A 16,461-nucleotide genomic window follows, 5' to 3' on the forward strand; every position below is an offset into this window, starting at 1 on the left:
AAGATTCAGATTAATTTTAAAATTAAAGAAAATAATTTGCTAACATGTTTCCAGGGAATAAAACATGCAATTAAAATTATGCTTATGGCTCCCATTTTTCAAGGTTTTTTACATTAGCTGTGGTAAACTTCTTCTAATGCTGTATGATCAAAGCTATTGTTTGACTGCTGGAAACTACTTTTTTATTCCACCAGGTAAGTGAACTGATATTTTTCCTATTAGAAAGGGTGAAAATAAAAAGAAATGCAAATTTAATAAAGTAAATACTTTTATTTTTTTTAGTAATAGTATCATCATACAGGTAATCCTTGACTTACAACCATTCATTTAGTGACCATTTTAAGTAATAAGAGCATCGGAAAAGATTACTTATAACTGTTTTTTACACAGCCATTGCAGAATCTTCATGTTCACATGATCAAAATTCCAACATTTGGCAACTGGCATGTATTATGTTTGCAGTGCCTTGGGGTCATATGATCACTTTTCATGCCCTTCTGACAAGCAAAGTCAACGGGAAGGCCAGATTTACTTAACAACCATGTTACTAACGTAACAATTGCAATGATTCACTGAACAGCAGTGGAAAGAAAAATTGTAAAATGGAGCAAAATTTACTTAATAACTGTCTTGCTTAGCAATGGAAATTTTGGGCTCAAATGTTATAAGTCAAAGACTACCTGTATTTTTGTTACGCATATTTGTCTGATTAAGAACAATGGCTTCTGTTCATAAGAAACCACAAGTAGCTATTTGTTTATTTCCAATTCTTTATGGATCTTGAACCAAGAGAAAGATGAATGCTTTCTTGCAAAAGGGTATGTACATACTCTGTCTCTTCACATGACATGGGAACAGGTACAATTAAAATTTCTAGTCCTTTCTTGAAAATGTACAAGGAATCTTATCTAGAATGTTTTGAATTGGTTGTGTTTTATCAGGAAAAAACATCTTAAAAGTTGTTCTTTGGAAAGTTTAGATGTTTGAACAATTTGTGAGTATTCCAATCACAGAAAGTAATAAGAACAAAAAGCTGTTTGGGTTTTTTTTATTTTTTTGTTTTCCTTATTTTTGTCTGTTAGGCCATTAGAGTAGATATTGAAGTAGTCAATTCCATCTGCTCTAAGTCTGTTTATTTAAAAGAAATCTACCAAGAAATATTTTTAGGACAGTGTTATGCTTTGGATTTACGTGGGAGGTAAACAATCCATATTTGCATCTCTCTAAATCAGTAAATCTTTTGCAGGATAATGGATCAGTTGTTTCTCATCACAAGTTCTTCAGGTCAGACTATTCCCAGCAGAAACTGGGAAAAATGTCCATAATGATACAACCATATTCTTCCAGAAGCACCCCACACTGTTGCCTGCACTGCTTACCCCTTTAATATCCATGGCAAATGCCTGTACAGAAGATCAAAGATAGTAGGACACAACACAGAAGTGAAAATCATCCTGTTAGACCAGCCAGTGGCTGTGTTTGATCATGTGAAATGATACTGATAAAAAACAAATGGACATCTGCGGGAAAATTCTAGGAAGAAGAGAAATCTGATGTGTATAAGCTTTCTTTGGAAGCATCTTTTTGGAACCAAACCCAAACCATTGCACACTCTATTAACTTTTAAAAGCTTTTAAAAACATCCATTATAGAAGTATGAAAGTCATTGTTTTTCCCCCTTTGTTCTGGAGACATATAATTAAAAAGAACATGAGAAGAGATTTAAAAGAATACTTTTTAAAAAGGAATGCTAGTCTGTATTCCTGCTGCTTGAAAGTTTTAGTCAGACAAAAGATGAATTCTTCTGAGCTCACTGACATAAATGGTTTTTTCCAAAAATATTTTAAACTTCTGTATTTTCAATCTTTTACTTTCAGTCACTTGGAAGAGATCCAATCCACTCTTAGTCTATAGATTCAGCTGTCAGTTTTAGTTTTCCTTCCATCCTTTCTTTTTTACAGCCTAGTTAAGGAAGGCTCAATAAAATAGGGAGAGGAATATAGTTCAAAAGGACATGAATAAATGAGAATATTAACATTAATTCTTACTCAACACCTTTCTGTATAAACAATATAGAATGAGGCCAGATAAAATGTAATTCAAGGTCTATTGAAGAATTTGAGCATTAATGTTAACCCCTCTTCCCCATAATGTAAGCAAAATAGGAATCTAGTTCAGTACTCCATTACTTGTTAAAATGTGCATATCAAACAGCAAGGTTACCAGGAGACATATGTATGAATATTTCATGATAGCTAGTTCATGAAAAAAAAACAACGAGATTATTCTGGGTAGTAAATTAAATTTGGAAGGGTTTTGTTATTTAATATTGAAATGCTTAGGAGGAGTCTCCAAATGTGACTAAGTAACTATGCATCTTATTTTTGAAACAGTTGAATTATTTGTTCTATAATGAAACTATTTCATTGTAGGGAATGTATACAATATACGCAATCTCTTGAATAAAGAATGTGTCATCTTCTTCACACAGTTGAAAGGAAAAGGTATGAAAAAATGTTTTGTTAGATTTAGTTTTAGTTGAAGTAGATTTATTGAAATCAAGAGATAGAAATTCATGACTAGCTTAAGTCCCATTGATGCTTTTTGTGATAAATCTGAATACTCTGCTTTTCAGACTCATAACACTTTTTATTCCTAACTTGCAATGTGGGGATTGTTACTAATCTTAATTATCTCCCTCCTATCCTTTTCCTCTTATGTTACATAGTAGTTTCTCCTCAGGTGATTGACAACATCTTAAATTTCCTCCCACCTCCCAATTGTAGTTTTAAGTTTTTTGCACAAAAACTGGGTTCTTAGTATTCTTGTTTTTCCTTACTTGTGTTCAATTAAAAAAAAACTGTACCTGTATCTAAGACACAAAATTTAATAAGATTATAATACACAGTTGTCCATGACTTCTTGATTTTTTTTTCATTTTGCTTATTTGATTTTCAGCCACTTAGATCACAGTCTGTAATATAATATTTATAAAATAGACTGCATGCTTGTTTATCCCCCCTATAGTTTTGTCTTTGGGGGCAGGTTTTTATAGCTCTGAGCAATTTTAATTATTATGTTTTAACTCTATTTTGGCATAGAGGTGGAATACCTGAATGGGGATTTCAGTCTCCCTCAAATCAAGTTTGCATCCATGTGGGTTTTTTGGGGCAACAATACGGAAGTAATTTGCTATTGCCATCTTCTGGCATGGGACTGGGTATGTGTATGGGGTTTGGTTTTTTTTGGACTTTTCAGGCTACTCTTTTGCTCAGGGATTTCCTACTGGTCTTCTATACAAGAATTAATGCAGTTAATTAATCCAGTTCAGCTTTTTTGAAGATCAGCCAAGGCTGTCTTAATAATGCTACCATGTTTTCCCCAAAATAATACCCAACCAGAAAATAAGCCCCTGTGATTTTTCAGGACACACGTAATATAAGTCCCACTCCAAATATAAGCCCCAGTTAAGATCGTCAGCCAGACGGATGCATTTAGCACTGTATTTCACTGAAAATAAGACCTAACCAGAAAATAAGCCCCAATGCTTCTTTTGGAGCAAAAATTAATATAAGACCCAGTCTTATTTTCAGGGAAACGTGGTACTTGCTGTCATAGATGTTGAGAAATTATTATATGTCAGAGTTTATCGGGTGATGATTCTGAGCTGTCAAATTCCTTCATATATCCTGTGCTTTTTCACAGAACTTCTTGACAACTAGGAAGTATGGTTATGGAACAATTAATTTCCAAGTTAAAAAAACTTGGACCTTTTTGACTAGTCTTCACTATATCTCAGCTAACTTAGAAACAACTGTATTATAAATACAAAAAAAGAAGAGGGAAATGATTAACAGAACTGACAAATTTAGAAAAGAAGCATGGTTTAAATCACCTGATTGGTATAAACTTACTGCATGGAGGAGAGAAGCTCTGCAGTAAATGAGCTTTGTAGTCACCTTCATGCAAACGGGAAAAGATTAAGTGCCTAGCTAGATATAAAAGATTGATCTCTTTTGCACATCTGAAAAACTCAAGAATCTGCCAAATGTTAAACAGAAGGAAAATTCCGTAAGTGCAGCCATCCTTGAAAATGCCTAATTAATTTGAGAGATCTTAAGTTTTTCTTTTTATACTTTTACTGGACCTCTGCTAGGAATATATGGACATTTTTGCATAATAGAAAACAAGCCAGGAAAGGCTTGTTTTCACTATTTTCTTCTGCTTGAAATATATAATTTACCTAGTAAAGCCTTGCTGGAAATGGCTTATAAATTGTAATTAAAATATAGAAATAAAAAATAGATTTTTAAAATGTCAGGATGGTGAAACGGCAATATATTACTTGAACGAGCTCTCCCTCTAATTTTAGTTAATTAATGAGTGAAAAATTACCTTGCTGTTAAGTGCATAGCTCAGTGGGTTAGGATGCTGAGCTTGTCGATCAGAAGGTCGGCAGTTTGGTGGGTCGAATCCCAAGTGCCATGTAACAGAGTGAGCGCCTGTTACTTGTCCCAGCTTCTGCCAACCTAGCAGTTCGAAAGCACATAAAAATGCAAGTAAAAAAATAGGGACCACTACGGTGGGAATGTAACAGTGTTCCGTGTGCCTTTGGCATCTAGTCATGTCGGCCACATGACCACAGAGACGTCCTCGGACAAGCGCTGGCTCTTCGGCTTTGAAACGGAGATGAGCACCAGCCCCTAGAGTTGGAAACTACTAGCACGCATGTGCGGGGGAACCTTTAGCTTTTTATACATTATTTGCATCCAAATTCAAAATATTTTAGATGAGACTGACATATACTCAGATGACAGCATTTTTAGTGCATATTTACTTCCAATTATTACAGATAATTTGATTTAAATTAGCATTAGAGCATGGGTGTCAAACTTGCTGGGTCACGTGACGTGTTGCAATGTATTGCCACTTTTTTTTGCATTGCCGGAGCTGAGGTGGGTGTGGCCTCCACATGATGCAACCAGTCCACGGCCGGTAATTTAACACCTCTACATAACAGCAACAGCTATACTGTTTTTATTGTCTAATGATTATGTGGGAGAACTAACATAATTGGAAAATGTTGTGAAATATTTGTAGGTTAATATAAACAACCCCATTATCTTATTTCCAGAAAAGTAATCTCTAATGTAACCTTGAATCCATAATTCTTGGATTGACTTGAAGATCATCACCTGCTTAAAAATTGAAGAATTCTTGAAATCCCTTTATTCACCAGATGTTCTCTAGTTTTACTGTAATAGTTAGGATATAAACAGTAAATTTATGGCTATTTTGTACATTTTGATGGTATATACCTTCTGTTCTACCTTTTTAAAAAAAAAGTTGTTTAAAAGTTACATAGAATTAAAATAAAGTCATGTTGGTAAATATTTATATGAATTTCTCTTGAAATGTAGGAAGTTTTATTTTCAGGAATGTAGCCTAAATTTTTGTCAGAATTGTTTATGTTAACTTTCTTATTTTTTGTATGTAAATTGTTTATTTAATAAAAATGTTAAACACACTTGTGTAGATTGATTTTTCAAAAACGGTAGTTTTGCTACATGATAAAATTTAGGGAAAAAAGCATGCTTCCATAGTATTTGCAGAACAGATCCTGGAGAAGTAAAAATCATATTTAAATAGAGTATGGCAAAGAATGCATAAATTATTATGAGATGTGTTTATTTTCCTTTTAGATTTATTAGCCTCCTAAGTAGACCAGACAGGCAACACAATGAGCTAACTATATATTATAAGTCAACCATAATAGAAATTTGCAAGTCTAAAAGTACAAATTTTCTGCCACCATTTATCATCTGCTTAGTTAGGCTGGATCCTTTCTAAGTTTCTTTGATTTTTATTCAACTGCAGGCTCCTACCTCTTTATCTGATCATTCCCTAGTCAGCACTTCTTCACCCTTCTTCCAGGATCATTCCCAAATTCCATTACATATCTGGATTGGCAGACTTTGTTTCCTTAATTCATTGCATTCTGATTAAGTAATCCTAATGGAGATATAAAGGTGCTTAATTGAGGAACTGATCCAAGGCCGAAAAAAGCTTAGTCTTATTCACAACAAGTTGCTTAACCCTTCCCAGGAGTATTTACTGTCTATATAATGAACAATGGGTTTGCTTAATGATCATGAAGGTCACTTAATGACCATCATGAAAAAGATCTTAAAATGAGGTTGGTTATGGGAGTGATCCTTTTTATGACTGTAACAGCTTAGCTGGCTGTGATGGGTAGGCTCCATTACAGTTATAATTTGAGAACCTGTACTATTAGCATAAATTGATCTGGAACAGGACTTGAAAAACCAGGTTGTCTTTTATGGTGGCATGGTGTAATGATATATGGCAGACCTGGGCATTTTATGACCTGCGGGCCACATCCAGCCAGAGTGGGAATGCAGTGGCACATAAACCTAGTTTCTCATGTGGCCCCTTGGGAAAATTAATTGCCCATGCCTGATATATGGGAATGATTTTGGGAGACTGGGCCCAGAGATGCTACATAAGGAATGGTCAGAGAAGAGACAGCATAGTCCTCAGCTGGATAGAGGCTCAGACAATCCTAATTTCTCAGATGTAAAGGAGAGTGTACTTTCAGACTTGGAGGACTGGGAGCCAGAGGCGGCTCCAGAGCTGCAGGTTGCCAACCCATGCTATAGACAATAACATTTTATTCAAGAAATGTAACATTTCAAGTAGATGCATGCCAAATTGTATCCTGGGAGGAAATGCAGAATATGAGTATTTGCCATAATAATAGTATACCCTCAATATTTTTAAGAAACATTGAGAATTTTAAAGCTGATTTATGTATAAAGAATCAAGGGTCTATACGTGTAGGACATACCCACTGTAAAATCATTCTGAATTTAGGAAACTCAGCTATTCCAGGGTGGACTGATAGTAATAGGTATGGAAAAGTTCAAACAGGGATTGCATTTTTATTACAAATAGGAATATTTATTATAGGAATAGTTTGCTGTTGCTGTTTGCAGTATTTGCCTTGTATTATTTCAGTATGTAGAGAATAAGGTCTTTTAAGAGGGCAAGAAACAATTATGCATATAATGTTAATACTGCTAAGCTTGTAAGCCGCCCTGAGTCTTCGGAGAAGGGCGGGATATAAATGGAATTTTTAAAAAAAAGTAAAATCCACAAAATAATCTAGAGGAGCAGGCAGAGTTAACTTTGCAAGAATTCGAAAGATACTGATTTGTGGATAATTTCAAGTAGGAAAAAAAAAGAAAAAGGGTGGATCGTGAGAAATGTATGATTTCTAAATCTTGAAATTATATAGCTTACTAGCTCGGCATCATTCTGTAGATAAACACCATTCTAAGTTGGGAGGGTGTCATAGTCAAGGAAAAAAGGAAAGATAATATAAGAAAAAAGAACAGTCTAGAAACTTGTTTTTAGGTGGTTAGAAAGCATGTGACCAGACTGGATCTGTCAACTGGGTTTGGAAAGGAAGGATATGGTGACATTCTACAAGACAGGTATAAATATTTATGCTAAACTAATTAGAATTTTATTTAGAATTCTTTGTGTAAAAGGCCATTCCATCCCTATTCTCTTTTTTGGGCATGTCGACTTCATGACTGGGATCTTACTTGAACTTAATGACTTGACCATGAGTTATTTCTATTGTTACTTGAATTTGCCTTGGTTCACATATGCTAAATCATGATTCATTAAAAAGCCCTAATTGCATGGGTTCATAAAACACATCAAGCCATAAATTTACAAACCACGATGATCAAGGTTATTTCATTATCAAATGATGAACAAACATTTGAACAATATCAATAAAATATTTCAATGATTACTGTTAATTATTTTCTCTGAGCAGAGTAAACAGGCTTTTTCTGATGATAAATTTAGGGTTGGTCAGTATAAATCTTTCAAATCTTGATTAGTTTATATAGTAATAATACCAACATTGTCAATCTATGCCATAGGTTAAATACAGGGTGAGACTTTATTAAAAGTCTTTGCACTGATATCTGGTATCCAGCTGTATAGAAGTTTTATGCACTTACGCAGGCTAATTTGAAGAAATTATTAGCCAATTGCTACCTCCTGTGCAAAATTGCTAACAGCAATTTCATGGTATTAGGTTCTTGCTTTCTTTCATGCAGGATAGCAATAAGGGAAGCTAACCTGAATAGAAATTATGGAACTGCATTAATAAGAGAATCGGCGCTAGTGAATCAAGGCCTTTAAATAAATGTTTCTATGGGCAGAGCAATAAGGCAATTACTAGTGCTAAGTTTCAATTTGAGTTGTATAATTAATGGAGTGTGTGCTGCCTTTCTTTCCCTCAATGCTGTTTGAGTTAACTGCTTTTATCAGTGTGAATGGAAGAGTCCATTTCAATTCAGTGCCTACTGAATCTCACAAACATTTTGGAAACAAAAATAACGATCAGATTGGAGTGGCTGAAATGTGCAAAGCTAGTGCAATTGTAGTCAGAGGTGAGGATGCACTGAAAGAGTCCAAAATATCAGGAATAAGGTTTTGGATGTGGATTAAAAAAAAGTTACCAGTTTTGCTTGCACTCACCAGTGCTTAAGAAAGGCCATTCTTCTTGATAGAGCCTTCTTTGCAGGGCTCCTATCAGTGAGCTCAGAATCCAGGAGAACTCAGCCAGTTCCAGTCACACCTCTAGAAGACAAATATAAAAACTATATTTTAATAATATCATGTTTTAAAGTAATTTTATTAAATATTATAATTACAATAGTAAAAGCTAATACAAACTTAAAGATAGAAAATTAGAAAGGAACTGCCAAAGTTGCAAAAGGGAACAAATAAAGTAAAATAGATATATAAACAAAGAAAAGTATACTAAGGAATATATGGTTTCTTCTTCCCATATCCCATTTTTTATGTATAAACAAACTCATACAGCATTGTCATTTCAGTCCTTGTGTCAGCAAAAGTCCATTAAAGGTTACCAGGAATAATAACACAATCTATTTTAAAACCTCAGTCAAATAAGCTAGCTCTATATTACTTCCTTTTACTGCTAACAATTTTAATCTTTAGTCCATTCAAATAATGTTGTAGAACTTTTTCATTTGTTTTGTCCCTTTTCACAAATTTCTGAAGGTGACATTCAGAGAATAGCTTCCTTCTATTCAAACCTTTGCTTGGGAACTTAAAGAGCTAGGTTCATTCATATCAAAATGCCCCAAGAACTACAACACATAAATGAGAGCAGGAGATAATGTACAGTCCTTCAAATTTACTTTATTAATTTACTTTATTCCAATTAATATTTTGAAATAAATATTGAATCTTGCTGTTCATGTTTCAATGTCTGGTAATGAATTTAACTAAATGAAGCAGTCTTTGGGGACCAGGAAATAATTTACGTGCATTCTTAACAGTCCTTATTGTGAAGAAAAGTAGATGTACTTTAGGATGCAGATCCTAATACTGACTCTACATCTCTAAACCAGGGGTGTCAAACTGCCAGGCCGTGGGTCAGTTGCATCATATGGAGGTGCACCCACCCCTGCTCCGGCAACGCAAAAGTCACGATACGTCACGACACGTCATGTGACATGGCGAGTTTGACACACGTGCTCTAAACCAACAAAAATCCCATCAGCTATTGGCCTTTTACTCATGCCCTTTTGGTAGTGAGGATTCACCTTAGAATGCAGTGAATATATTTCTTAGTTACTGCTATTTTAATATTATTTATGATATTTTATTTATTATTCTTAGAGTTGCCTACAGTGAGATGGATGGGATATAAATTTAATAAATAAAATAATATATTATGCATGTATTCATAATTCTCCTTTAATGGCTCAGTCATGAAAATATAATAAATATTTTGAAAAATATATCTAGCTGAGCATCTTCCTATAATAATTGTTAAGCAGTTTCTTCCCAGTGGATTCTATGAAAAACCATTATGTTTTTAATAATAGGCTTCATTACTCCCTGAATTCACACAATGCTTGGAACTTTTTAGAATAGTCATAGATGCAGTATGATTCTTACAAAAGAAATAGAATTACGTTGCCTTGCAGAGACTTTACCATTCCCCTCCATTTCTATGTCTGGTTTACATTTTTGACAATTGACATTACACTTATCAGTAGTCTGGGAAAGGATGTACAACACATTATATAACAGTATGTTATATATAGCTTAATGTATATATTTTAATTTACCTTTATCCAGCTTTCTTTCTGACATCCACTTAAATTTTTCCTGATGTCTACATATAAGCCTGTACTTCAAAGCCAAAACTTGGTTTTATAAATTAGTTGTGATTACATTTAAACCAAGTATTCATAACAAATAAATACTTTCCTATGCAAATATTCACTAGGCCACAGGTCGGCAACCTGCGGCTCCGGAGCCGCATGCGGCTCTTTGAGCCGTCTCTTGCGGCTCCCAGCTGCCCGGTGCGCGCGCACCTCTTCCAACGGTCAGTGGTGCGCGCGCACCTCTCCAAATGGAGAGTGGCACCGCCCGTTTGGAGAGGTGCACGCGCACCTCCCCGAATGGGCGGAGGTGCGCGCGCACCTCCCCAAACCTTTGGAGAGGTGCGCGCGTACCTCCGCGCGAATGGGCAGCGGTGCCGCTCTTTCAGGAAGCTGCCGCGGCCCGTCTGTGAAGCTGCCGAAAGCGGCAGCTTAGCAGACGGGCCGCGGCAGCTTCCTCAAAGAGCGGCGCCCCTGCCCATTCCGAGAGGTGCGCGCGCACCTCTCTGAACGACCGGAGTTGCGCGCGCACCTCCCCAAACCTTTGGGGAGGTGCGCGCGTACCTCCGCGCGAATGGGCAGTGGTGCCGCTCTTTCAGGAAGCTGCCGCGGCCCGTCTTGTGAAGCTGCCGAAAGCGGCAGCTTAGCAGACGGGCCGCGGCAGCTTCCTCAAAGAGCGGCGCCCCTGCCCATTCCGAGAGGTGCGTGTGCACCTCTCCGAACGACCGGAGTTGCGCGCGCACCTCCCCAAACCTTTGGGGAGGTGCGCGCGTACCTCCGCGCGAATGGGCAGCGGTGCCGCTCTTTCAGGAAGCTGCCGCGGCCCGTCTTGTGAAGCTGCCGAAAGCGGCAGCTTAGCAGACGGGCCGCGGCAGCTTCCTCAAAGAGCGGCGCCCCTGCCCATTCCGAGAGGTGCGCGCGCACCTCTCCGAACGACCGGAGTTGCGCGCGCACCTCCCCAAACCTTTGGGGAGGTGCGCGCGTACCTCCGCGCAAACGGGCAGCGGTGCCGCTCTTTGAGGAAGCTGCCGCTTTCGGCAGCTTCCTCAAAGAGCGGCGCCGCTGCCCCTTCGCACGGAGGTACGCGCGCACCTCCGGTCGTTCGGAGAGGTGCGCGCGCACCTCTCGGAATGGGCAGGGGCGCCTCTCTTTTTGAGGAAGCTGCCACGGCCCGTCTGCGAAGCTGCCGAAAGCGGCAGCTTCGAAGACGGGCCGCGGCAGCTTCCTCAAAGAGCGGCACCGCTGCCCATTCGCGCGGAGGTACGCTCGCACCTCCGGTCGTTCGGAGAGGTGCGCGCGCACCTCTCGGAATGGGCAGGGGCGCCTCTCTTTTTGAGGAAGCTGCCAGGGCCCGTCTGCAAAGCTGCCGAAAGCGGCAGCTTCGAAGACGGGCCGCGGCAGCTTCCTCAAAGAGCGGCACCGCTGCCCATTCGCGCGGAGGTACGCGCGCACCTCCGGTCGTTCGGAGAGGTGCGCGCGCACCTCTCGGAATGGGCAGGGGCACCGCTCTTTGAGGAAGCTGCCACGGGCCCGTCTGCAAAGCTGCCGAAAGCGGCAGCTTTGCAGACGGGCCGTCGCCGTCGGGCAACCGGGAACCGGTTCCATCTCATTTTTAAAAAAATGGCAGCCGCGTGCGTCCGCGCATGCGCAAAAAACCTTTTTGCGCATGCACGTGCATGGACACACGCACGCGGCTCCCTCTTTTTTTAATTTGTGATGGAACCGGTTCCCAGTGGCTCTTTTTCTTTTTTAGGTTGCCGACCCCTGCACTAGGCAATCACTATTCTAATTCATTCTTGGGTTACAGTGGTCCCTTCATTTTCCTGTATTGTATCCTTTCCATCCAGCATTTTATGCCATCTAAAAGAAAAAAATGTTTTGCTGGGTCATATTAATTTAGAATGTTGCATACTTTCCCCTAAACTTATTTTTTCCATTAATTGCTATTCACTATCATCCAACAAACAGCTTTTACCAAACTATGGATTCTGACTTTTATACATATGACACAACAATCTAGAAGGCACCAATGATATAGATGAAAACAACCTTGACATAGATTTTGCTTCTTTTATTCATAATTAATCCAAAACTCTCACTTTAATGCAATTATTTATTCACTCCACAAAATTAGTTCACCTTTATTTAAATCTATTTCTCTTCTTAGAGTTCCCATTCTTATATATTATAGTAGATTCAGTTGTTTGTCCCACTTACTGTTTATTTGGTTTTAACAGTATGTTTTTAATATTGCTGATTTCCCCCCTTTTTTGTATGCTACCCAGAATCATTGCTTGAATTGGGTGAACATATAAATGCCTATAAATAAATACATTTCTAATAACTTTCTCTAACCCATAACAGAATAATCTGTATGTAATTCAAATGAGACTTGAGAGCAATTGATGAGCAGTGACAGAGGGTGAGGTATTGACTCTTATCAAGAGCAATGGTGGTGTAGCATCAATGAGATCAGGCACACAAAGCAGTTAGAGTGGAGAAGAAGGAGAGGAAGGAAGAGGAAAAGTAAAGATAAAATAAGGTTAAGGTTGAAGAAGCAAAAGGAATAAGAAAAAGGAAGGAAAAAGAAGGAAAGATGTCAAAATGGCAGTGGCAGCTGAGAATGGAGGAAAGGCAGTATGCAATGGTGGTAAAATAGCAACCACACTTTAAATGACAAAAGTAAAGGAAGGAAGAATTAGAAGGACAATATATTATTTTTACACTTTTACATTAACTGCAATCATATTTTTTTCTTTTCATATTTTTTCTTTTTTTATTTTCTCAGTACAAACATTCATTTCAATACTAACCACAAGAGGGAGCTGAGGACTAACTTTATGTATTATTTCAGCATTGACCTCAACAGAGAACAAAAGACCAATTTTCGGGAAAGGGAAGGGACCTAGGGATTGTTAAAAAATAAATAAACAAATGAAAAATAAAAATAAATAATTTTTAAATTATTTTTTAAAATTGGATTTTAAAATTAAAAAAGAAAAGAAAAGAAAAAAGAAACTAAAGATCCTTCTGAATCTGGGGCTTTTCTTCTAAATTGTTGGCTATTCCCCCCAACTTGGTACCATCTGCAAATCACATAAGCTCCCCTTTTATTCCCTCATCTAAGACCATGGGGGGGGGAGAGGGGATGGTTGCATGCGAGTGTTGGGCAAGTGCACATACGCATGCTCACCCACTGCTCATGTAAGTGGAGATGCACACATGCTTACCCGCCCGGTAGTGAGCAGCAGCCTGGTGACTGGGGACCCCTGATCTAAATCATTTGTGAAGATGTTAAAGGGTACTGGCCTCCATACAGAACTTTCAGGAAATCTACTTGCATGCTTCCCTCCATGTTGTGAGGTATACAACAAATATATATGTTATAATTTTTCATAATATAGATTATCTTATCTTTTATAAAAACTAGAGTCAGTATTTTAAGGTATAATCATATAGCTGGAGCACAGTCATATTTAACCTTGCTAAAATGATGACATACACAAGTTTTGGGTTGAAGCAGGCATTAGTTAAATTGTATAGATAGGCAAGGGAACAGAGCTGAAACATTTGTATCATCCAATTTAGAAAAAAAAAGTTCCTATAGTGAGTTGAGTTGGTTGAATGTCACGAACATGAAAAGGGAAAGATAAAGGTAAAACAAAGGGGAATTATTAATTGAACAGCTGCAGTGTCTAATAATTTTACTAGCTGTTTGGAAAGCATGTGACCGGACTGGACCTATCAACTGGGTTTGGAAAAGAAGGATGTGGCATATTCTACGGGACAGATATAAAAGTTTATGCTGAACTAATCTGGGTGTAGAAAATTCTGAGAAATTTAACTAAAATGTACAGAATAATGGTTTTGTATGCTATGATTTTATGGCAGATATGGCAGGGGAGAGATATGACAATGGAAGAGATTCTGGCTGTTTTGGGGGGCAAGACAATTATGACCCTTTGGCTGGCTCAGTTTTGCAAGACTGTTCATTTCCTCATGAACTTGTTAAAATGTGATTTATTACAGATCTGAAGACACTTCTTCCCCTTACCATCCTAGTACTAAGGTCCCCCAAAAGCCAATACTGTGGCCTCGTAAGAGATGACTTGGAAGGAACAAACACTAGCACATGCCCTGAGTTAACTGCAATCTTCCACAGTTCATACACAACATGTCTGACTGGTATGGAAAATGGGGAAGGACAAATCAGATATGGTGCAATCCTGGTTGTAATCCACATTTTACCTGGAGCGATGCTTTGATTCCTTAGTCTCCATCTTTAAGTGAAATTAAGATGAAGATATGAAAATCTATTTGCTTTATTCCATGTCCATCATTTCCTCTTCTCCCTTTGCCATTCCTGTTATAAACATTTAGACTGTCGGCTTATAGCCACCTGATCCTATGATAACTTATTGGATAGAATTAAATTTACTTAAATGTCCAATAATAAAACAATAATGAAAGTTAAAATGAAACTTAATATTAAAACTGAAATGCTGAGGATGGATGGATATTATGTGTTAATAATCAGAATTCTGGGCGATTTACTCTGCAAATTACTTTGCATAGTTTTTTATTTTTGTCATATGGGCACTAAATGTGCAGAGAATTGAATGACAGTCCTATTTTTTTTAATTCAGCTGTCCTTAGGCAAATCAAGATTGATATCCCACTGTTTCATGTTTGGGGGGAAGGGCCTTCTACAGAATTGCAGTACAAAGGGCAAGAATTCTTAGCCCATGTTATACTTGGAGAAGAAGCAGTATGGCTGAGATAAAGAATATTTGCAAATTCTCAACAGAACAAGGAAGCAAGAAATAAAAATAAACTTTGTCCTAAAAACTTCCTTAAAAGTTCCCTAAAAAGAACTATCATTCCAAAGCAATAAACTGTTAAGTTTTGTCTCCAGAGATTCCTTAATGTCTGCTCAGGGCTCAAAGAGCAGTTATTTCAATCTCCAGATATGTGCATCTTCTTGGTAATTTGGGGAAATGTTGTTCCCAAAACTGGGTCTTAGCTTGGTGTTGAAGCCAATTCATCACCAAATCCAAGATGTGGAAAACAAAAAGACTTTTATTTTATTTTTATTTTGGTACCAAAATGAAAGTGACCTCAGCTTTGAAAGCTACCAAGGCCCCGATTACAGTTTTACAGCAATTTTTATAATCAAAGGTGATTCTCATATACCCCTCTGCCCTCCCAGCACACTCCTTTTCCCTCCCCCCGATAATACATGCATAACATATAATATTGATTGGTCACCTGGATTGCAGCCCCCTAAAGCTTTCTTGCTTGCTAAGCAAAATAGCTAAATGTCACGCCACCTCTTACCCACCTCAGGTCACGGGAATCTTGCAAAGCTTCTAGTTTCCTGTGCCAGCTATATGGTTTTAGCTTTTATTGTAAATGAGACTCAGCATCCTGGCTAAGTGGTTGAACATGTGAATCTGTCTCACTTCATTGTCCCTGAAGCCCCCATGCAGCCCCCCTCACTCTGCTCAACTGCTTGTACTGCAAAACCCTCAGTGAGCAGAAAGGAAAAAAGTTGTTAAAGAAAAAGTTGTTTCTTCTCAGAATTCATCTTCCTCACTCCCATGTCCATCACAACCACACCTGGGTCCTATCTACACATATGACCCTTCTTCTGATCCCCAGGGCCTCATCTTTACATACATTCTTTCATCGGACCCTTCAGAAATTGTGAACAGAATCAAGTCCAAAGGAGCTAGAATTTAATATTGGAATAATCCAACTGAGGTAGATTATTTTTAAAAGGGCATGAAGGAATATATTTCTAGACTCTAGAGTGTACTTTCCTCTATCAATATTTGTGGTGTGGGGAAATGAAGCTTGCCATCTTCCTTCCTTCCTTCCTTCCTTCCTTCCTTCCTTCCTCCCTCCCTCCCTCCCTCCCTCCCTCCCTCCCTCCCTTCCTTCCTTTTGTTTGATTGTTATGAGTCACCCACAGAAGTGTTGAGAGTTATGGTTTGTCACACAGTTAGCCAGATGTTCAGACTGGATTTGGCATTTTTGTTCACCTATCAAATTCTTCCCAAGGATCTGGGATAGGCAGATGTTGATGTTTGATAATCTTAAAGGTGTCAACATTATTATTGTTAGGGCTTTTTTTCTCATAGAATGCTCAGAATGGCATTCCAGCACTTTTTTTTGCACACAAAAAAAGAGCTTTTGCACAAGCTGTGCTACT

The 16,461-nt window shown here is 38.0% G+C and overlaps 1 protein-coding gene across 2 annotated transcripts in view; it reads left to right on the top strand.

Moving 5' to 3' along the window:
* CENPC (centromere protein C) overlaps positions 1-5,518 on the top strand; it is an 86,774-nt gene extending 81,256 nt beyond the window's left edge. For both annotated transcript variants that reach the window (XM_081344320.1, XM_081344321.1), the window contains exons 12-14: positions 104-194; positions 2,433-2,504; positions 5,135-5,518. In XM_081344320.1, coding sequence (XP_081200446.1) covers positions 104-194; positions 2,433-2,504; positions 5,135-5,142 — 171 coding nt within the window. In that variant the 3' untranslated portion in view covers positions 5,143-5,518. The remainder of the gene's footprint in view (positions 1-103; positions 195-2,432; positions 2,505-5,134) is intronic.
* The last annotated feature ends 10,943 nt before the right edge of the window (positions 5,519-16,461 follow it).

Source organism: Vipera berus, assembly GCF_964194415.1.
Source record: "Vipera berus genome assembly, chromosome: Z".
NCBI lineage: Eukaryota > Metazoa > Chordata > Lepidosauria > Squamata > Viperidae > Vipera > Vipera berus.